The 22,459-nt window shown below is 41.6% G+C and overlaps 1 protein-coding gene across 1 annotated transcript in view; it reads left to right on the top strand.

Annotated features, from left to right (window-relative positions):
- The first annotated feature begins 232 nt into the window (after window positions 1-232).
- LOC143934811 (piezo-type mechanosensitive ion channel component 2-like) overlaps window positions 233-22,459 on the top strand; it is a 112,577-nt gene continuing 90,350 nt past the window's right edge. The window contains exons 1-4 of the mRNA XM_077458433.1: window positions 233-236; window positions 3,382-3,483; window positions 5,902-5,944; window positions 16,752-16,914. Coding sequence (XP_077314559.1) covers window positions 233-236; window positions 3,382-3,483; window positions 5,902-5,944; window positions 16,752-16,914 — 312 coding nt within the window. The remainder of the gene's footprint in view (window positions 237-3,381; window positions 3,484-5,901; window positions 5,945-16,751; window positions 16,915-22,459) is intronic.

Below are 22,459 nucleotides of genomic sequence, written 5' to 3'. Positions count from 1 at the left end.
TTGAAGTTATACAAAATAAGCTTTTATACAAAATAATATGCACTTTATCTAGTTAGTACAGAGTTCTTGTTTTAAGAGTTTTGTATAGCAAAAACCTTTTTTTTCAGGTTTTTGTATGGAGTAGGGAAGTTATAATTCCTGTCAATTGCTTATGGCTGTCTGGAATTCTAGCTAGACAATTTTTATCCTCCTGTATTTGCCTTTGTAACCATTGTCACCTAGACAGAAAGTAATGGGTAATCCAAAGTTTTACAGTTGTTACCAGAACAAAAGGTGAGGGTTAATCATTCAGTGGAGACAGCTGCTCTGATGACAACTGTCTAATGTCTGGTACCCACGATGAGATTATCGATGAGATTATCGTAAGAACGATGGTCAGTTTGTTTGTTTTTTGTTTTGTTTTTTTGCATGCTAGTCTCATATCTCATATATTTTTTTGCATGCTAGTCTCATATCGAAAATGAGGAGTTACTAAAGTTGTGAATATGCACTATAAAAATTTTAAAGTGATGTAATGTATTGTATTTTCTGACAAAAACTGTACTGATTACATGAAAATCGTACAATCTAGTATCATCCGAGAACATTTTTCGTGCTTGTCCCATCTGATAACTTTGCATGAATTGTCCTGATCAGCTCTAAAAAGCTGTGTGCTAATGATTACATTATCCTACGATCGCTTCAAAAGTGTAAATTTTTGTACTATTTTCTGATTGTGCGTACGGGCCATAAGACAGGAATTTTCATCCCGTTTGTTGTTGCTTACATTCCATTGCGTCATTAGGACAGGGAGAGAAGGTAAATCTCTCCAACGGGAAACAGACAGCAAAAAATAAGCTGACATCGCTACATAGTAGGTGAGGTTGAAAAAAGACACAAGTCCATCAAGTCCAACCTATGTGTGTGATTATATGTCAGTATTACATTGTGTATTCCTGTATGTTGCGGTCGTTCAGGTGCTTATCTAATAGTTTTTTGAAACTATCGATGCTCCCCGCTGAGGCCACCGCCTGTGGAAGGGAATGCCACATCTTGCCGCTCTTACAGTAAAGAACCCTCTACATAGTTTAAGGTTAAACCTCTTTTCTTCTAATTTTAATGAGTGGCCACGAGTCTTGTTAAACTCCCCTTCTGTGAAAAAGTTTTATCCCTATTGTGGGGTCACCAGTACGGTATTTGTAAATTTAAATCATATCCCCTCTCAAGCATCCAGAGAGAATAAGTTCAGTGCTCAGCCTTTCAGCATAACTAATATCCTCCAGACCCTTTATTAGCTTAGTTGCCCTTCTTTGTACTTGCTCCATTTCCATTACATCCTTCCTGAGGACTGGCGCCCAGAACTGGACAGCATGCTCTAGGTGCGGCCAGTCCAGAGTCTTGTAGAGCGGGAGAATTATTGTTTAATCTCTGGAGTTGATCCCCTTTTTAATGCATGCCAATATTCAGTTGCCAATTTAATGCATGCCAATTTAGTTTGCTTATCTGACATTGTTTTTAGCTTTTCCTGACTCTATAAAATAGTGGAAAAAAAAACATTTTATCTATGCATATACTTTGAGGAGAACCTTTTAACCTCCCTGGCGGTACGATTATTTTGGATTTTAGGTGCTAAAAGCGGTACAATTATTTTGCATGAAAATTTGGCATTTTATATTGTAGTCCTGTAATTCTTAGCCCTTGTACACATGGTCGGACATTCCGATGGACAATGTCCGATAGGACCGTGTTGTCGGATAACAGTGTGTGGGCTCCTTCGGACTGTTTCCGTCAGAGTATCGGACGGACCAAGTTTTCCAGCTGGGCTATAAAATTTTCAGACAACATGATCCGATCGGACTTTGTCCAATCATGTGTAGAGAATTCTGATCAGACAAAGTGCCACGCATGCTCAGATCAAATTCCTAGACCAAAGCTATTGGCTACTAGCCTGAACGTAGTGCCGTCCTAACGAAATAACGTCATCATGTTAAGTACGATCGGATTTTCTGACAACTTTGTCCGACTGTGTGTATGCAACAGTTTCGGACAAAATCCGACGGATTTGGTTGTCGGAATGTCCGACCGTGTGTACTAGGGCTTAGGAATAACTCACTTAAATTTGTCCAAACCAGAGTCTAGCAGACATCCCGGGTATGATAAAGTTTGAAAAATGAAATCATAAATTATAATATAATAAATAACTATAAATAATTATACCAAATAATAATAATAATATAACAATAATAAAAATTATTCAATAATGTAATCAAATCAAAAACACTGAAATTTGCTCAGTTGCAGAATTGTCACTGTCATTACTTTTCAATATTTGATGATGGATCTCCCCACAAATCGCTATCGCTCAATTCTGCGAGTGATTACAATTTATTATCGCTGTTTTCTAGCTGGTCTAAAATAATTTTTGATGTAAAGTGACAGTTTTGGTTGCTATGAACAATCTCCAGTTTTCAGGCATAAACAAGTTTTTATAATATAAAACTGCATGCAGGACACTGGGCAGACCACTAGGGACAAAGGGGATGTGAAATTATTACATACAGCAATGTAATCTGTAAGATTACATTATACTGTATGTAATGTGTGTGTTTTACTTTTTTAATTTGGTGCCGATCTCCGTCTCCGTGTGTCGCAACACTTGCAGGGAACGGAGATCGGCTCCGTGATGAATTGAGCGGAGGACGAGCCGCTCATACAGCGGGGGGACATCGCTGGATCCAAGGGAGAAGGTAAGTAAACCTCCTCCTGGATTCAGCGATGGGGTCCAGAGTCTGGCTCGTGGTTACCGCTTTTTGTATAAAAATTCCACCCCAAGCCAGACTCGGGAATATTGCCAGGGGGGTTAATCTGCTTAAAAATGTAATTCTCACTTCAATCAGGCACCTCGAAATCGATTTCATGATAATCTGATTGTTGCTTTCGTCCAAAATTATCCGAAGGCACAAACAGGACATTTTTTGTTTAATCATTACAGTTTTTCGTTCGAAAATACAATATAAATACATTACATCACAACCGCATTTTTACTCTGTTGTGCGCAAATTTTCGTAGCTTTAGTGATCTCTTCATTTTCGATATGGAGACTAGCATGCAAAAAAAAGACGATCATTCGTCTGATATTCTCATTGTGTGTAGCAGGCTTTACCTGGGAGATTGGGTGTGAAATTTTTAGCTTTCTCCATAAAAAACGAATCCAGATTCACTCCCGATTGTTGTAAATGGCGATTAACAGCCTCATTGTCCATTAGGGCGTTGCGCAAGGTCACTTAAATGTGGGAAAAATTTAAAAACTTCAAAACTGTGAAATGTATGGCCAACAGCAGTCATTAATGTTGAATGTTCGGTGTGATAATATTGTATATGATTATTTTGTTTGTTCTTTAGGGCACACCGGACGATTTTTAAAGGCAATATACTATACCAGCTTCTTTCTTCTCCTTATACAGTCCTCTTTCCAAATTGCATTCAACTATGTGCCTCCCAAAGGTAACAGACTTGGAAAGAGGGAAAAGTGGGGGTTGTATTGTGAATATGTATAAGAACCACTTGTGATTGGAGACAGACAAGAATTTGAACATTCGATCTTAAGCTATTATATTTGCGCATGGTTACCCAATAATAAAATATTTGTCTCCTGTTTCCAGACTTCCAGATTTGTTTACTTTTCTGAGCTTGATACACCAGCTTAAGGCCCTGGTCACATTTGCCGATTTGGGATCGCAAGCAGAATCACAATTCTGCCCATGATTCCTAATTGTACTGCAATAGTGAAAAAACGCACCATGCATGTTTAAGTGCTATTCATTTTTAATGGCACCTCAAACATGGTGTCGCTTTGCTGTGATTGTTGCGTGATCAATTGCAGAAAACTGCATGGTCTGAAGGTTGTTACCCAAAATGGAGCAGGAGCTTCTTTTGGGCAACAAGCTTCTCACAATGCGATTTTGTCACAATTGTTGCGATGCAAATCTGTAGAACATTTGAGGGATAGCGCCTCAAACCCAAACATTTTTAATGGCTAAATGCCACTGCTACAGTGTGATTTGTAATCGCAGGCAGAATCGCAACAAAACTGCAGGTGTAAATGTGTGTAATGCCGTGTACATGCGACCGGACTTCTCGACGGACTTGGTCCGGTGGACAATCCGACAGACTTTGCAGCTGAGGTCCGCCGAACTTTCAAACGAATGGACTTGGCCACACATGATCACTCCAAAAGTCAGACGGATTCGAACGTGATGACGTAGAATAAGGAAGTTCATAGCCAGTAGCCAATAGCTGCCCTAGTGTCGGTTTTAGTCCGTCGGACTAGTACACAGACAACCGGATTTTTCGACCAGACTCAAGTCCATCGGAAAGATTTGAAGCAAATTTTATTTCTAGGTCCGTCCAGACTTTTGGGAAGAAAAAGTCAGCTGGAGCCCAAACACGATCGAATTGTCCGACAGATTCCAGTCCGCCGGACCAAGTCTGTCAAAAAGTCAGTTCATGTGTACGCGGCATAAGGGTCAGAGATTGCCTGAAGTCTCACACACTGGGGTTGATTTACTAAAGGCAAAATGTGCTCTTAGAAAGTGCAGTGCTCTCATTTTCCCCAAATGAATATGGTGAAGCTTCACTTTGTAAGGAATACCCAATCGGGTGCAAGGAAAAACAAAAACAAAAAAAACACAGCATTTTTGCTTGCACATGATTGGATGATGGAATTCAGCAGAGTTTCACCATATTCACTAAGTTCTTGGAAAAATTAGTACAACTGCACTTGCGAAGTGCAGAGTCTATTTGCCTTCAACCACTTGCTGACCGTATACTGTATATATACAGTGGCTTGGCAGCTCTCCTACACTTCTGGGTTGGGGGCGGGCAGGTACTTGACGTCTGCCAGCACACGCAGATTGTTCGTTACATAGACAGAACGGCAGATTGCCGTTCTGTCAGCAGGTAAGGCAAGGATTCTTTGTTTCTGCAAAGCAAGGACACAGAACTATACCATCCCCTGGTACAAGCACCTCCCACCGTTTTGTAAAACACCAACTAGGAACACATTTAACCTTTTGATCGTCCATTGATGTTAAAGAAGAAGTAAACCCTGATGGTTTTACTTCCTCTTTTTGTTTACAGCAAACCCTGCAAAGTAAAAGCATAATGGGCTAGTATGCATTGCATACTAGCCCATTATGTGGCACTTACCTGCAAACGAAGCCCTCGCTGTCCCGCTTCAGGAAGCATCCATCTTCGCCCCTTTTCCTTTCCGGGGCCGTGGCCAGTCAGACACGGAGGTCTGTTGCTTCACAGCGCATGTGCCGATGACATTGGCGCACTACAAAATAAATATCTCATAAACGGCCCACGTTTAGGAGATATTTCCACTACCTATATCTTATTCTAGGCTTACCTATAGGTAAAACTCACAATCGTGGCTATGCAACCACTTTAACCCCTTCCCAGCCAGGGTCATTAGTATAGTGACCGTGCATATTTTTTAGCACTGATCCCTGTATTAGTGTCACTGTTCCCTAAAAATGTGTCAGTTAGTGCCCTGACTGTCTGCACCGCCATTACTGGTAAAAAAAAAAATCCATAAATCTATCCCATAGTTTGTAGGCACTATAACTTTTGCACTAACCTTTTATTGGGATTTCACATTTTAATAAAAGGTTTCATTTACATGCATTTGCAAATATTGTGAAAGCCACAATCCATACCAAGGGATGTGTTTTTTATGCATCTGAGCTTTTTGTGGTTGTTGTTGTTTTTTTTTCTTTTTTCTTTTTAAATACCCTAATGGAGTATAACATTGCTATGATGAAAATCTTTACGGACATTGAAAAAGTGCTTTTTACTCAAAGTCTGTATGGTCAAATATCTTTACAAGAGCTCTTAATAATGATCTGTTCTTTCCAGATTACCTCTGGGAGGAGATCCTGGAACACTTTGGAATTGTAAGGTGAGATTGATATATATTAAGACATAGTGTATTAACCATTTTTCTCAACATTCACACTATCTTCATTACACAAATGCACCTTTACTGATATTTCTAGCAGATATTTCACTATGTATGTATGTATGTATGTATGTATGTATGTATGCATGTGTATGTCATATTAAAGAGGTTTTCTAGTTGAGCCTCAATTTTCCTGGTCACTTTTGGTCTCCCGGAGAAGCAATACAAGTTTTAAGCTTAAAGTGTATGTCAGGGGGGGGAAAAAAAACATATGTAGAACATCTTTGTAATACATGCAAGTTTACCTATGTTTTATCCCTTTTAACCCTTTGCCATCTGGGGCAATTGTGCCGTTTTTCACATACCTGTTAAAATCTGTATTTTTTTTTTTTGCTACAAAATTCCTTACAACCCCCAAATATGATATGTTTTCTAAAATCGGAGGCCCTGTAGAATAAAATGGTGGCTGTTGAAATTTATGTTTGTCACATAATATTTGCGTAGCCATTTATCAAACGCAAATTATCAGGAAAATATATAATAAATGAGTTTTAGTTTACACACAATATATTACCCAATTTTTTGAAGAATATAAAATATGATATTGCATCAGTAGGTATCAAACTTGTCAACTGCACCCTGCCGTACCTAAAATAGTTTAAAAGCCTTTATCATTTAAAAGTTAAACATGAGCTATGACGCTAGAATTATTGCTCTCACTCCAACGTTCACAGCGATACTTCATATGTGTGGTGCAGTTGCTGTCTAGATATGCGTGCTGTACCTACAGTATGTGCACGTGTATTTTAATTTTATATATATTTTTTAACACTTTTAAAACTTTTTTTTAACTTTATTACTATCACAAGGGGCAAACAAGCCCCTTGTAATAGCTTTAGGCAGCGACAGACACCCTTTAGGAAAGATATTAGGGGTCTATTAGACCGCTAATCCCTCCTCTGCCCTCCAAGATGGCCAATCCCACAGAGATCTGTTTGGCTGCTTCTTCCCTGGCTGTACTTGTTGGGGGAAACGCAACATTGAGGATTTTTTCACTTCCAGCTTCATTCGTCACAGGGGAGATCGGTGAATGGATGTTCTTCCATCTCCTCTGTGTACAGCTGACCAGACCACTTTCAGCAGTTATGACTCCGCAGTGGAATGGGAGAGACTGAGAACTACGGCAGGGGTGGAAGGGGGGGTTGCCCTTTCAAGCACTATAAAGGTGATCCAGCAGCTGTAAAGCTGCTGAGATTACTTTTACACCAGTTGGAAAAAAAAAACAATACCAGGATCATGGCTGCAGCTGCACTTGCTTCTGAGGCAGAATATACAGTGGTGTGAAAAAGTGTTTCCCCCCTTCCTCATTTCCTGTTCCTTTGCATGTTTGTCACACTTAAGTGTTTCGGAACATCAAACCAATTTAAACAATAGTCAAGGACAACACAAGTAAACACAAAATGCAATTTGTAAATGAAGGTGTTTATTATTAAAGGTGAAAAAAAATCCAAACCATCATGGCCCTGTGTGAAAAAGTGATTGCCCCCCTTGTTAAAACATACTATAACTGTGGTTGTCCACACCTGAGTTCAATTTCTCTAGCCACACCCAGGCCTGATTATTGCCACACCTGTTCACAATCAAGGCATCACTTAAATAGGAGCTGCTTGACACAGTAAGGTCCACCAGAAGATCCTTAAAAGCTACACATCATGCCGAGACCCAAAGAAATTCAGGAACAATTGAGAAAGAAAGTAATTGAGATCTATCAGTCTGGAAAGGGTTATAAAGCCATTTCCAAAGCTTTGGGAATCCAGCGAACCACAGTGAGAGCCATTATCCACAAATGGCGAAGACATGGAACAGTGGTGAACCTTCCCAGGAGTGGCCGGTCGCCCAAAATTACCCCAAGAGCGCAGCGACGACTCATCCAAGAGGTCACAAAAGACCCCACAACAACGTCCAAGGAACTGCAGGCCTCACTTGCCTCAGTTAAGGTCAGCGTTCATGCCTCCACCATCAGGAAAAGACTGGGCAAAAATGGCCTGCATGGCAGAGTTCCAAGGAGAAAACCACTGCTGAGCAAAAATAACATCAAAGCTTGTCTCAATTTCTCCACAACACATCTTGATGATCCCCAAGACTTTTGGGACAACATTCTGTGGACCGATGAGACAAAAGTGGAACTCTTTGGAAGGTGTGTGTCCAAGTATATCTGACGTAGAAGGAACACTGCATTTCATAAAAAGAACATTATACCAACAGTAAAATATGGTGGTGGTAGTGTGATGGTCTGGGGCTGTTTTGCTGCTTCAGGACCTGGAAGACTTGCCGTGATAAAAGGAACTATGAATTCTGCTGTCTACCAAGAGATCCTGAAGGAGAATGTCCGACCATCTGTTTGTGTACTCAAGCTGAAACGAACTTGGGTTCTGCAGCAGGACAATGATCCTAAACACACCAGCAAGTCCACCACCGAATGGCTGAAGAAAAACAAAATGAAGACTTTGGAGTGGCCTAGCCAAAGTCCTGACCTGAATCCTATTGAGATGTTGTGGTATGACCTTAAAAAGGCCGTTCATGCTCGAAAACCCTCTAATGTAACTGAATTAGGACAATTCTGCAAAGATGAGTGGGCCAAAATTCCTCCAGGACGCTGTAAAAGCCTCATTGCACGTTATCGCAAACGCTTGGTTGCAGTTGTTGCTGCTAAGGGTGGCCCAACCAGTTATTAGGTTTAGGGGGCAATCACTTTTTCACACAGGGCCATGATGGTTTGGATTTTTTTTCACCTTTAATAATAAACACCTTCATTTACAAATTGCATTTTGTGTTTACTTGTGTTGTCCTTGACTATTGTTTAAATTGGTTTGATGTTCCGAAACACTTAAGTGTGACAAACATGCAAAGGAACAGGAAATGAGGAAGGGGGCAAACACTTTTTCACACCACTGTATGTACCCTAAAGAGGAAGGGGGGGGGAGTAGTTAAAGACCCGGCAAGTGCAGAAAAATGCCTGCTGATATGACAGAAATGCACTCTGCTCTTAATTTCCAGTTGTGCACTGCTAACAAGATTTTGTGCACGAAAAAGGTCAGCCCATCCCAGTTATCCTTTGCTTGCTGTACACAAGTGCATGGCCTCAGTCGACAGCCTCAAGGAGCACTATGGAAGTCTAAGGGAAGAGGTGTCCAAGGGAGGAGGTGTCACTGTTGCGCCAAGATCTCCAGAAAATTAGAGAACATATCACTGCCACATGTGTACTGGACATTAATTGAAGTTCTTTATGCGCAGTTGCGCCAAACTGCTTTTTGCCTGACCAGAGGCTTCTTCTAGTGTGCATCACCAGCTACTACCTTTTGACCTGTCCTAGTGTATCAGATGACGCTCGCTTTTGCAATGCAGTCTCTTTACGAGGCTTACGTATAGCTTTCCAGTCTGCCTGCTGAGCCCCTGGAGGACATGTCTCTCTGTGTATGACCACTAGACATCGCTCTTATTACCATCTGTTACACCCGCTATGACAGCTACACTAGTAGTGACATGGAATGCTTGTGGAGTACATAACCACTTGAAAAATACAATGATTACCTCCTGCCTTTAGTAGTTCTCCAAGAGACTCCTCTCACCAAAAAAAAAGTAATCTGCTCCAGTACTCCTAGGTTGAAAAGAGCATACCACTCTACCCACAAATCCTACTCACATGGGGTGAGTGTGTTGATTTACAGAGCACTGGCTTTTCAGGAGGTGGACTACAGGAATGCTTTGCTTTTTTTTTTTTTTTTTTTTTTTTTTTTATTGCAGGCTTTCCACCTTTTTATGTTTGTATTAGCATGTGTTTACATTCTCCCCCATTTTCGAGGGAAGTGTTGCAATCATTGTGTGCCAGAGGTGGTAGTAACAGCGCTCACCTACTATTAATTACACCTACTGCAGGCTCACCTGCTATTAATTTACATTTTGTTTTTTCAAAAATCTGTGTGAATATGTGAAAAAAATAATATATAAAAGGTGTAACTGAAAAGTGCCTACGTGACAATATCTCTCAAAAAATGTCTCGCATAAAATGATATACAAAAATGAAAAGAAACCAATATTGTATGAGAAAAATCAGGTGGATATTCTACATATATAAATCCCTAGCCATATGCATAGAAAAAACATTTGTGAAAAGACCTACTTCACATATAAACGTTAAATTCACTTATTGCGATTTATCAAAAGTGCAAAAAATGCTTTGGTGCTAAACATGCAAAAAAGTGCCTTATTAACAATGATGACAATAACTACTGCAAAAAAGTGCTGCGTGCTACTTAAAGTGCCATAGTATATATATTTTCTGTCCTTGTGCGATTATAAAGTCGCTAAATTGTAGCATGCGTTTTTTAGTTGATATGAAAGTCCAACGGCAAAAAAGACAATACAGCTCCAATAAAAGTTCTTCTATAGCAAAGGTGACTGTGTGCTTTAATTTTCAGTGGATTCCTGGATTGCAACCGGTGCGATTTTTCGTGTAAAAGGACAATAATCCGCACTCACCAGCTCCCTCTCCCCTTAAGGGGTTAATGCGCCTCCACAGTGTAAGCCCCTGTGTCGCTGTGCAGAGCTGGTCCAGTTAATATCCAGTAGTAATCCAAAGATTTCCTCATTTTTTTATTATTATTATTATTATTATTATTATTATTATTATTCCCCAATTGTAATGTGGATACAAATTGGGGGGGTCTTGCAGTTACATTTTATTTCATTTCCATTTCTCATTCTCATTTTTATTGGCATTTTTATTTTGCACACTTCACTATTATGCTCAAAAAATTTTTAAATCCTTAGTGTGACCCAAATCTAATTGTTTTGTTTTGTTTTAACTTTATTAAGTGCAGAATTTTATTTTGTATTCACCATCGCTGCACAACAAACACTGAACCGCCCCTTGTATTTATGACACATCAGGTGTCTGTGACTTTTGTTTTTTTCCTCCTCCTTCCCTAAGTACGGGCAGTGCAGTTGGTGGTTCGTGCAAGCGCCACAGAGGCATTCACCTATTGGGCTTTATAAATTCTCATATTCCAGTAGGTAAAATGTAATGACAGTACACCCTATATAAAGAGAGTGGAGCACCAAGATGGCCGCTCCAGGCGACGTCCGATGACGAAACGCGTAGGGAGTGGCCTAAGGTGAATACACTCTCGCATAGCGGCGGCGGTGAATTCAAAACACGTTGTAACCCACATCCATTTTAACATATTTTTAACCTCTAATGTGTGAGTAGCTTTCTATTTTACTTAATAAAGTGTTTTTAAAAACTGGATTACACTATGTTTGCCTCATCTTGCTTTTAATGAGGAAATCTTTGGATTACCACTGGATATTAACTGGACCAGCTCTGCACAGCGACACAGGGGCTTACACTGTGGAGGCGCATTAACCCCTTAAGGGGAGAGGGAGCTGGTGAGTGCGGATTATTGTCTTTTTACACGAAAAATCGCACCGGTTGCAATCCAGGAATCCACTGAAAATTAAAGCACACAGTCACCTTTGCTATAGAAGAACTTTTATTGGAGCTGTATTGTCTTTTTTGCCGTTGGACTTTCAAACGCATGCTACAATTTAGCAACTTTATAATCGCACAAGGACAGAAAATTTATATACTATGACACTTTAACCACTTTCAGACCGGACCATTTTGCTGGTAAATGACCAGAGGTCTTTTTACAATTTGGCACTGCGCTGCTTTAACTGGTAATTGCGCGGCCATGCAATGTTGTACCCAAACAAAATTTGCGTCCTTTTCTTCCCACAAATGGAGCTTTCTTTTGATGGTATTTGATTGCCTCTGAGATTTTTATTTTTTGCGATATAAATGGAAAAAGACCGCAAATTTTGAAAAAAAATGATATTTTCTACTTTTTGTTATTAGAAAAATCCAATAAATTCAATTTTAGTCATACATTTAGGCCAAAATGTATTCAGCCACATGTCTTTGGTAAAAAAAAAGTCAATAATTGTATATTTATTGGTTTGCGCAAAAGTTGTCACATCTACAAACTAAGGTACGTTTTCTGGAATTTACGCAGCTTTTAGTTTACGACTGCCTATCTCATTTCTTGAGGTGCTAAAATGGCAGGGCAGTACAAAACCCCCCCAAATGACCCCATTTTGGAAAGTAGACCCCCTAAGGAAATTGATAAGTGGCATGTTGAGCCCATCGAATATTTTATTTTTTTGTCTCAAGCGATTGAATAATGACAAAAAAATAATTTTTTTTTTTTTTTTTTACACAAAGTTGTCACTAAATGATATATTGCTCACACATGCTATGGGCATATGTGAAATGACACCCCAAAATAAATTCTGCTGCTTCTCCTGAGTACGGGGATACCACACGTGTGGGATTTTTTGGGAGCCTAGCCGCGTACAGGGCCCCGAAAGCCAAGAACCGCCTTCAGGTTTTCTAAGGGCGTAAATATTTGACTTCACTCCTCACTACCTATTACAGTTTTGAAGGCCATAAAATGCCAAGATGGCACAAAACCCCCACAAATGACCCCATTTTAGAAAGTAGACACCCCAAGCTATTTGCTGAGAGGCATTTTGAGTCCATGGAATATTTTATATTTTGCCACAAGTTGCGGGAAAATTACAAACTTTAATTTTTTTTTTTTTTTTTTTTCACAAAGTTGTCACTAAATGATATATTGCTCACGCATGCTATGGGCATATGTGAAATGACACCCCAAAATAAATTCTGCTGCTTCTCCTGAGTACGGGGATACCACATATGTGGGACTTTTTGGGAGCCTAGCCACGTACGGGGCCCCGAAAACCAAGAACCGCCTTCAGGTTTTCTAAGGGCGTAAATATTTGACTTCACTCCTCACTACCTATTACAGTTTTGAAGGCCATAAAATGCCAAGATGGCACAAAACCCCCACAAATGACCCCATTTTAGAAAGTAGACACCCCAAGCTATTTGCTGAGAGGCATGTTGAGTCCATGGAATATTTTATATTTTGCCACAAGTTGCGGGAAAATTACAAACTTTTTTTTTTTTTTCACAAAGTTGTCACTAAAGCATATATTGCTCACGCATGCCATGGGCATATGTGAAATGACACCCCAAAATAAATTCTGCTGCTTCTCCTGAGTACGGGGATACCACATATGTGGGACTTTTTGGGAGCCTAGCCGCGTACGGGGCCCCGAAAACCAAGCACCGCCTTCAGGCTTTCTAAGGGCGTTACAGTTTTGAAGGCCATAAAATGCCAAGATGGCACAAACCCCCCCCCCAAATGACCCCATTTTGGAAAGTAGACACCCCTAAATTTAGGGGTACACTAGTGAGACTAGGTAATAAATGGCGGGTGCCCTGAAACTATAAAAAAAATAACTAACCAACCAGCGTCACCTGTAACAGTTATATGGTGATCACTGGTGAAAGGGTTAACTAGGGGGCAATCAGGGGGTTTTATGCGGTAGTATATGGGGGTCCCTGGCGCTATAAAAAGCTGCGGCGAACCTAAATACCTACCTGCCTAACTAGCGTCACCTGTGACACTAATACAGTGATCAGAAAAACGATCGCTTATTAGGCTGGGTTCACACTGGAGCGATGTGGGAACGCCACGAATGCGCGGCGGGTTCCCGCATCACATGCCTCCCGGCGGCAGTTCACACTGCCCTATGCGAACTGCTGGGAGTGTCAGTGAAATGTTAATGACACCCCCAGATCAGTTCGCATATCGCAGTGCGAGCTGCAAACTCGGATCGCATGGTGTGAACACCCATGCGATCCGATTCTGCTGCGGACCAAAAAAAGGGTCCCGTGCGAGTTTGCGGCGGGTGCGGCGGGTGCGACACGAATTCAGCCATACTATCTGTATGGCTGAACTCGAATCGCACAGAGATCGGATGTGATTTGCACTGCAGTGCGGTGCGAATCACATCCGTTCTCATAAACCGCTGCAATGTGAACCCAGCCTTAGTGACACTGGCAACGGGGGGTGATCACGGGGTTAAACCTTTATTGGGGGGGTTAGGGGGGTACCTTAGAACTAAAGGGGGCTAACCCTAACTGCCCTAACAGTTATTACAGTCACAAATGACACCAATGCAAAAAAAAAAAAAAAAAAAAAAAAAAGCAATTGGTGTCACTGTGACTGGGGGGGCAGGGGTAATTGGGGGGGTGATCGGGGGGTAAAGGGGGGGTGTGAGTGTGCCTGGCATGTTCTACTGTATGTGTGGTGTGTTGGTGCAACTCACCGAACCTCTCTCCTCGGTGCCGGAACGAAAAATACCGACACGGAGAGAATACATCACTTCCTCTCCTGTGTTTACATTACAGGAGAGGAAGTGATGTCACGGAGGATTTCCATTCGTCGAGAGCGATCGCGAGGGGGTGGCCATGAATGAATGGCCGCCCCCTCATCCCGGATCGCTCTCGAAGGAATGCCGACCGCCGCAGGCACCGGGGGGGGGCCCGATCGGGCCCCCCACCCGCGGGCAGGCAGGGACTTATATATACGCCCATATGCCTGCCCGTGCCATTCTGCCGACGTATATCGTCGTGCGGCGGTCGGCAAGTGGTTAAGTAGCACGCAGCACTTTTTTGCAGTAGTTATTGTCATCATTGTTAATAAGGCACTTTTTTGCATGTTTAACACCAAAGCATTTTTGCACTTTTGATAAATCGCAATAAGTGAATTTAACGTTTATATGTGAAGTAGGTCTTTTCACAATTTTTTTTCTATGCATATGGCTAGGGATTTATATATGTAGAATATCCACTTGATTTTTCTCATACAATATTGGTTTCTTTTCATTTTTGTATATCATTTTATGCGAGACATTTTTTGAGAGATATTGTCACGTAGGCACTTTTCAGTTACACCTTTTATATATTACTTTTTTCACATATTCACACAGATTTTTTAAAAAACAAAATGTAAATTAATAGCAGGTGAGCCTGCAGTAGGTGTAATTAATAGTAGGTGAGCGCCGTTACTACCACCTCTGGCACATATTCACGTCTTTTCACCTTCTGGGTGAATTTATATGGTAGTGGCAGCCCCTTTTTCTTAACATTAGGGTTCTAATTCTGTTTTTTAGGTTGTTCACATATAGTAATTCAATTTTATTTCACATTTAGGGTCCATAGCGCACCTACCCCCTTTTTTCTAATCATTGTTGATATACCTGGTTGATAAACCTGATGTCCCGTTATTGATTTTGGGGGACTTTAATTACTACCTAGATCCCCTCATGGATTGATATCCATATACTCTCACCTTCTGGAGGAAGGGGAACAGACCTTGAGTGATTCCTTTCGGAAGTGGGTTGGATAGACGTATGGGGACACAAATTCTCTCATGATAAGCAATTTTTCTGCTTCTCTAAAACACAGGTCTCTCTCTAGTATAGACCTTTATATTGGTACCTTCCCATATGACCATCTTGGCATTCATGATTCAGTACCTCCCATGTGGGATTTTGGATCATTCTCCTTTTAGTAGTATGGGCATTATGCTGGTGGATCTGGTGGGAGCGTCTATGACCATATTATCCGTTTACTTGATTTTCTATAACGGACACAGACTGGGAGTCCTTGCTGCTATCTTTGAGCTAAAAAGGATTTCTAATTAGGGGCGACATATAGAAATATATGACTGCTCATGTAGCTCTAACACCATGGAGAAGATTTTAGCTACCAGATCTGGTGTTGACTGCTATCTTTGAGACTGCTCCATAATTGAAAAACTGTGGCCTTTAGTTACCTTTTTATCAAGATAAGCCCCTTTGGAAAAAAAAATCACCAGTTGTGCTGCATTGTCTGTCTTGTTTTTAAAGATCAACTGTGGGATCCACCAAATCGATTTGATCCACATGTACTAGTGAAGAAGATCGTCGAAACGTGTCGCATTTACGTGTGGATTGTCTTGGATTTAAACATTTTGTGAAACCTCCAAACAGACATTAGTTTTATTGTGATGTTTTAATTGATACAAATAAAAGATTGTTTTAATAGAATGTAGTATCTGGTGTGTGTGTGTGTGTGTGTGTGTGTGTGTGTGTATGTATGTATGTATGTATATGTGTGTATATATATATATATATAAGTTCCACAAAAAGCCCATGGCTACCTAATAAGAATTTTGTTATGTATACCGTATACTCCCTTAGTAGTATGACTGACAGCCCAGCCTCTGACCAATCTACCTTGTGCCCCCTGGAAGCTCAATGTATTTTAACTACAGCTGTTTCCCTCTCATAATTGTATAGAACAGCTTATTCATTCCTTTTTCCTCAACCACGCCCATTATCAGATTCAGGATGTATTGCAGAAACGGGAAACATTCAAAGCTTATATTAGAGGGGTCTTTATAGCAGATCTTAATGCTGCCAAAAAAGCCTCTTCAGATCTCACCAATAGGGTGAAAGACCAGGTGCATCAACTTGAATTAGCGTGCATCACCAACCCGTCTGACTTTGCAATGGAGGCTTGGATGTCAGCTCAAGGTTCTGTGGACCAGCTACAATCCTCCGCTGGGGAGCGTAAACTTTTTTAAAAAATTTTTTTTAATTTTTTTTTCACTAAATTGGCATTTTTTCAGGAGGGGGAGAAAACCTGCCACCTACTTGCCAAAATTGCTCAATCCCAACAATCTTCCCCAGTATTGCAATCCTACGCTCTAAAACCAGCCAGTACAGATTACTAAGGGGCTTGCCACAGTTTCAATATATCATCAGTGTAGGGTTACTCTGTTCATAAAACAATAATAATTAGCACATTTGTTCATGTTTACTGTTCCAGACTCACAAATGTTGACCCTTGGAATATAGTTCGCCTTCTTGCCTCAGACATTGGGATGTTTTTCTCAGGTTACTTCATCCGAAGAACCTGTAAGAAGCTGGTGCGATCGGGAGCTCCCAAACTTAACGTTTGTGTCAGCAGTGAAGAGGAAGAGGAGGAAGAGGTAAAAAGTTCTGTACAGTATTCAATATTTAAAGTATTAAATGTAATCTGTTTGCTCTGTATGGGCAAAGTATATACAATAACAATAAATGCTTTAAATAACATAACACCAATGTGCAAACAAAGCTCAAAGGAAAATCTTTATAATATAAAAATATATATTCAGTAAAGTTTTATGATTACATTTCTATTATAGATCTACCCCTGCACCCTTAGTTTTCCATAAGACAGCACTTCTCATAGGAAAACGGCTATTAAATTTTTTCTTTTCCACATGTATTTAGGAACAGTTTAATGCTGGGATGATTTGTATTCCTTTTTGGATGTAAAAGGAAAAACAAAGTGATTCATAAATATCTACACTTAAGGCTGGGTTCACACTATTGTGAAATGGTTGCGGAATCTCTCTAGGGAGCCGGTTCACATATCTCCAATGCAGCTCAGGTGCGAATTTGCACAGGAGCCCTGTGCATCTTTTGGTCTGATTCAGGTCCGAATTCAGCCCAAAATTCAGCACAATTTTCATCCTCTTGGCTCTGTATGCCACAAGAATAAAATTAACCACTTTCTGACCAATGCACAATGATGTACATCGGCACAATGGCACGGCTGGGAAAATGGGCGTACAGGTACGTCCCCTCTAAATTGCGGCATCGTGGGCGCGCGTGATCGTGTCACGGAGTGGAAGAATGGGGAGAGGCCTATGTAAACAAGACATTTCCCTGTTCTGCCTAGCAACATGACAGAGATCTACTGCTCCCTGTCATCGGGAGCAGTGATCTCTGTCATGTTCTAGTGAAACAAACCCCACCCCCAGTTAGAATCACTCCCTAGGACACACCTAACCCCTTGATCGCCCCCTAGCGTTTAACCCCTTCCCTGCCAGTGTCCTTTATACAGTAATCAGTGCATTTTTATAGCACTGATTGCTGTATAAGTGACAATGGTCCCAAAATAGTGTCAAAAGTGTCTGATATGTCCGCCATAATGTCACAGTCACAATAAAAATCACAGATCACCACCATTACTGATAAAAAAAATTTATGATAAAAATGCTGTAAATCTATCCCCTATTTTGTAGACGCTATAACTTTTGTGCAAACCAATCAATATATGCTTATTGATAAAAAAAATTCGGCCTAAACTGAGAAAGAAATTTAGTTTTTTTTTATATTTTTTTGGGGGATATTTATTATAATAAAAAGTAAAAAATATTGATTTTTTTTCCAAAATTGTCGCTCTTTTTTTTGTTTATGGTGCAAAAAATAAAAACTGCAGAGGTGATCAAATACAACCAAAAGAAAGCTCTATTTGTGTGAAAAAAAAAAAGGACATCAATTTTGTTTTGGTGCACTGTCGCATGACCGTGCAACTGTCAGTTAAAGCGACGCAGTGCAGTATCACAAAAAGTGCTCTGGTTAGGAAAGGGGTAAATCCTTCCGGGCTGAAGTGGTTAAAATAAAACAATCCAAATGAATTTGAAGTGCAGACTTTTGTCTTTAAAGCAGAGTTCCACTGTTTTATAAGTTTATTAAAAGTCAGCAGCTACAAAAAGTGTAGCTGCTGACTTTTAATAAACAGACACTCACCTGTCCCACGGTCCAGCTATGTGGCCACCCAAAGCCTCGCTCCTCTCCCCCTCCTCTCAGCGGTGCCGTCATTACTACTGTGGACACCCAGCTGTAATAGCTTGTGGCTTCACACAGTGCATGTGCGAGTCGTGCTGCGTTCTAGTGGCCAAGCAATCTTCTGGGACCTGGCGTGTGCCAGAAGATTGCAGAGTGGGAGGGGCCGCCTAGGGGAGAGGAGAAGTCTCCTAGGCAGCCAAGCAAAGGAAGGAGGAAGTGAGACAGGCAGTACCTGTCATAACCAGGTATCCTCTCACCCCCCCCCCCCCCCCCCAAAAAAAAATTACATACCAAATGTGGCATGTAAGGAGGCGTGGAGTGCTTAAACCGGAAGTTCCACTTTTGGGTGGACTCAGCTTTAATTCAAGGGGTTGAAAATAAATATGAAGTACAAATTTTAGGAACTGCAACCATTTTTATACACGGTCCCCCCATTTCAGGGGCTTAAATGTAATTGGACAAATGAATGTAATCATAAATAAAATGTTAATTTTTTAATATTTTGTTGAGAATTCTTAACTGGCAATGACTGCCTGAAGTCTGGAACCCATGGACATTACCAAAAACTGGGTTTCCTCCTTTCTGATGCTTTGCCAGACTCTGACTGCAACTGTCTTCAGTTGCTTTTGCTTCATCTCCACTCCACTCAGTATCTTATCCTAATTTATAGCCATCAGAAAGTAGAACTGTTATGGTAATTCTCAGACCTTGTAAAAGCAGAAAAGAACAGGCTTCCCATATAGACTCATCTCGGGAATAAAACGTACTCCTAAATTATTATATACAGTATCTCACAAAAGTGAGTACACCCCTCACATTTTTGTAACTATTTTATTATATCATTTCATGTGACAACACTGAAGAAATGACACTTTGCTACAATTTGCTGTCCCCTCAAAATAACCCAACACACAGTCATTAATTTCTAAACCACGGGCAGCAAAAGTGAGTACACCCCTAAAGGAAAATGTCCAAATTTAGCCCAATTAGCCATTTTCCCTCCCCGGTGTCATGTGACTCGTTAGTGTTACAAGGTCTCAGGTGTAAATGAGGAGCAGGTGTGTTAAATTTGATATCACTCGCACTCTCTTATACTGGTCACTGGAAGTTCAGCATGACATCTCATGGCAAATAACTCTCTGAGGATCTGAAAAAAAGAATTGTTGCTCTACATAAAGAGGGCCTACGCTATAGAAAGATTGCCAAGACCCTGAAACTGAGCTGCAGCACGGTGGCCAAGACCATACAGTGGTTTAACAGGACAGGTTCCACTCAGAACAGGCCACGCCATGGTCGACCAAAGAAGTTGAGCGCATGTGCTCAGCATCATACACAGAGGTTGTCTTTGGAAAATGGATGTATGAGTGCTGCCAGCATTGCTGCAGAGGTTGAAGGGGGGGGGGGGGGGGTCAGCCTGTCAGTGCTCAGACCATATGCCGCATACTGCATCAAATTTGTCTGCATGGCTGTTGTCCCAGAAGGAAGCCTCTTCTAAAGATAATACACAAGAAAACCTGCAAACAGTTTGCTGAAGACAAGCAGAAAAAGGACATGGATTACTGGAACCAAGTCCTGTGGTCCGCTGAGACCAAGATAAACTTATTTGGCTCAGATGGTGTCAAGCATGGGTGGCGGAAACCAGGTGAGGAGTACAAAGACAAGTGTGTCTTGCCTACAGTCAAGCATGGTGGTGGGAGTGTCATGGTCTAGGGCTTCATGAGTGCTGCCGGCACTGGGGATCTACAGTTCATTAAGGGAACCATGAATGCCAACATCTACTGTGACATACTGAAGCAGAGCATGATACCCTCCCTTCAGAGACTGGGCCGCAGGGCAGTATTCCCACATAATGACCCCAAACACACCTCCAAGATGACCACTGCCTTGCTAAAGAAGCTGAGGGTAAAGGTGATGGACTGGTCAAGCATGTCTCCAGACCTAAACCCTATTGAGCATCTGTGGGGCATCCTCAAATGGAAGGTGGAGGAGCGCAATGTCTCTAACATCCACCAGCTCTGTGATGTCGTCATGGAGGAGTGGAAGAGGACTCCAGTGGCAACCTGTGAAGCTCTGGTGAACTCCATACCCAAGAGCAGGGCTCGAGTCCTGCTGGAACGCATGGGAACGCAGTCCCTGCACTTTTTTCACAGCAGGAACACCGTTCCCTTTGCAGGACTAGAGCCACCCGAGGCTCTAGCACAGGCATCAACTAAATGGTGGACCGCGGGCCAAGTCAGTCAATGATCTGTGCGGCCCCGGTGCGGTCACGCCATTTAAGATTTGCTTTCTGCCGCTGCCTGCTAGCTGTGTTGTCTTCACAGAGCTGACATCGGAAGAGCAGCACAGCGATGCACGGAGGGCAGGGGCTGGCCCAGTTAACTGATTGGTTGATAGAATGCAGAGCGGTTTTATTAACCAATCAGTTAACTGGGGCAGGTCCCGCCCTCTGTCCATCCCTTTGCTGCACTTCCGATGTCAGCTCTGTGCCTCCAATGTCATCTGCTGTGTCCTGTGTAAGGTAAGACAGGGAAGAGGGCACTGTTATAAAGGATGGAGGGGGAAAGTATCAGAAACGGAAAGAAATGAGGAGGGGTGATATAAAAGGGAGGCAGGGCAGGAATGTGAAGGGGGGGTTCTACAAAGGGGGTGAGGGCAGGAATGTAAAGGGGGTGCCATAAAGTGGGTGAGCAAAGGAATGTGAAGGGGGTTCTATAAAGGGGGTGAAGACAGGAATGTGAAGAAGGGTGCTATAAAAGGGGCTGAGGACAGGTTTAAATTTTAAAACTGGCTACTTGGTCACCTTCTGTAGTATGTCGCATTCACAGTCCGGTCATCTCCTGTAGTCGCAGTCGCAGTCTGGTCATCTCCTGTAGTCGCATTCGCAGTCTGGTCATCTCCTGTACTATGTCGCATTCGCAGTCTGGTCATCTCCTGTACTATGTCGCATTCGCAGTCTGGTCATCTCCTTTACTATGTCGCATTCGCAGTCTGGTCATTTCCTGTAGTCGCAATCGCAGTCTGGTCATCTCCTGTAGTATGTCGCATTCAGTCTGGTCATCTCCTGTAGTATGTCACATTCACAGTCTGGTCATCTCCTGTAGTATGTCGCAGTCTGGTCATCTCCTGTAGTATGTCGCATTCGCAGTCTGGTCATCTCCTGTAGTATGTCGCATTCGCAGTCTGGCCATCTCCTGTAGTATGTCGCATTCGCAGTCTGGTCATCTCCTGTAGTCGCATTCGCAGTCTGGTCATCTCTTGTAGTATGTCGCATTCGCAGTCTGGTCATCTCCTGTAGTCGCATTCGCAGTCTGGTCATCTCCTGTAGTATGTCGCATTCGCAGTCTGGTCATCTCCTGTAGTCGCATTCGCAGTCTGGTCATCTCCTGTAGTCGCATTCGCAGTCTGGTCATCTCTTGTAGCATGTCATATTTGCAGTCACTGTATTTTCTGTGAAATATATATATATGCATATGAGCGTATCATTTTTTATTTTATTTTTTGGTGGAGGAGTGGATTTTGGGTGGGAGTTTCCACACTTTTTCCCCAGGACTTGACCCCTGCCCAAGAGGGTTAAGGCAGTGCTGGAAAATAATGGTGGCCCCATAAAATATTGACACTTTGGGCCCAATTTGGACACTTCCACTTAGGGGTGTACTCACTTTTGTTGCCAGCAGTTTAGACATTATTAGCTGTGTGTTGAGTTATTTTGAGGGGACAACAAATTTACACTGTTATACAAGCTGTACACTCACTATTTTACATTGTAGCAAAGTGTCATTTGTTCAGTGTTGTCACATGAAATGATATAATAAACTAGTTACAAAAATGTGAGGGGTGTACTCACTTTTGTGAGATACTGTACCTGTGGTTTTGTAAAATAAATTGTGTATAATGAATAACTAGTGCTCAGCAGTTGAA

The sequence above is a fragment of the Lithobates pipiens genome, unplaced genomic scaffold, assembly GCF_037356315.1.
Source record: "Lithobates pipiens isolate NorthernLeopardFrog02 unplaced genomic scaffold, aLitPip1_a1.2 Scaffold_28, whole genome shotgun sequence".
NCBI classification, from domain to species: Eukaryota; Metazoa; Chordata; class Amphibia; order Anura; family Ranidae; genus Lithobates; species Lithobates pipiens.
The sequence above is the reverse complement of the archived record's forward strand: the minus strand, read 5'-3'. Positions and strand labels throughout refer to the sequence as shown.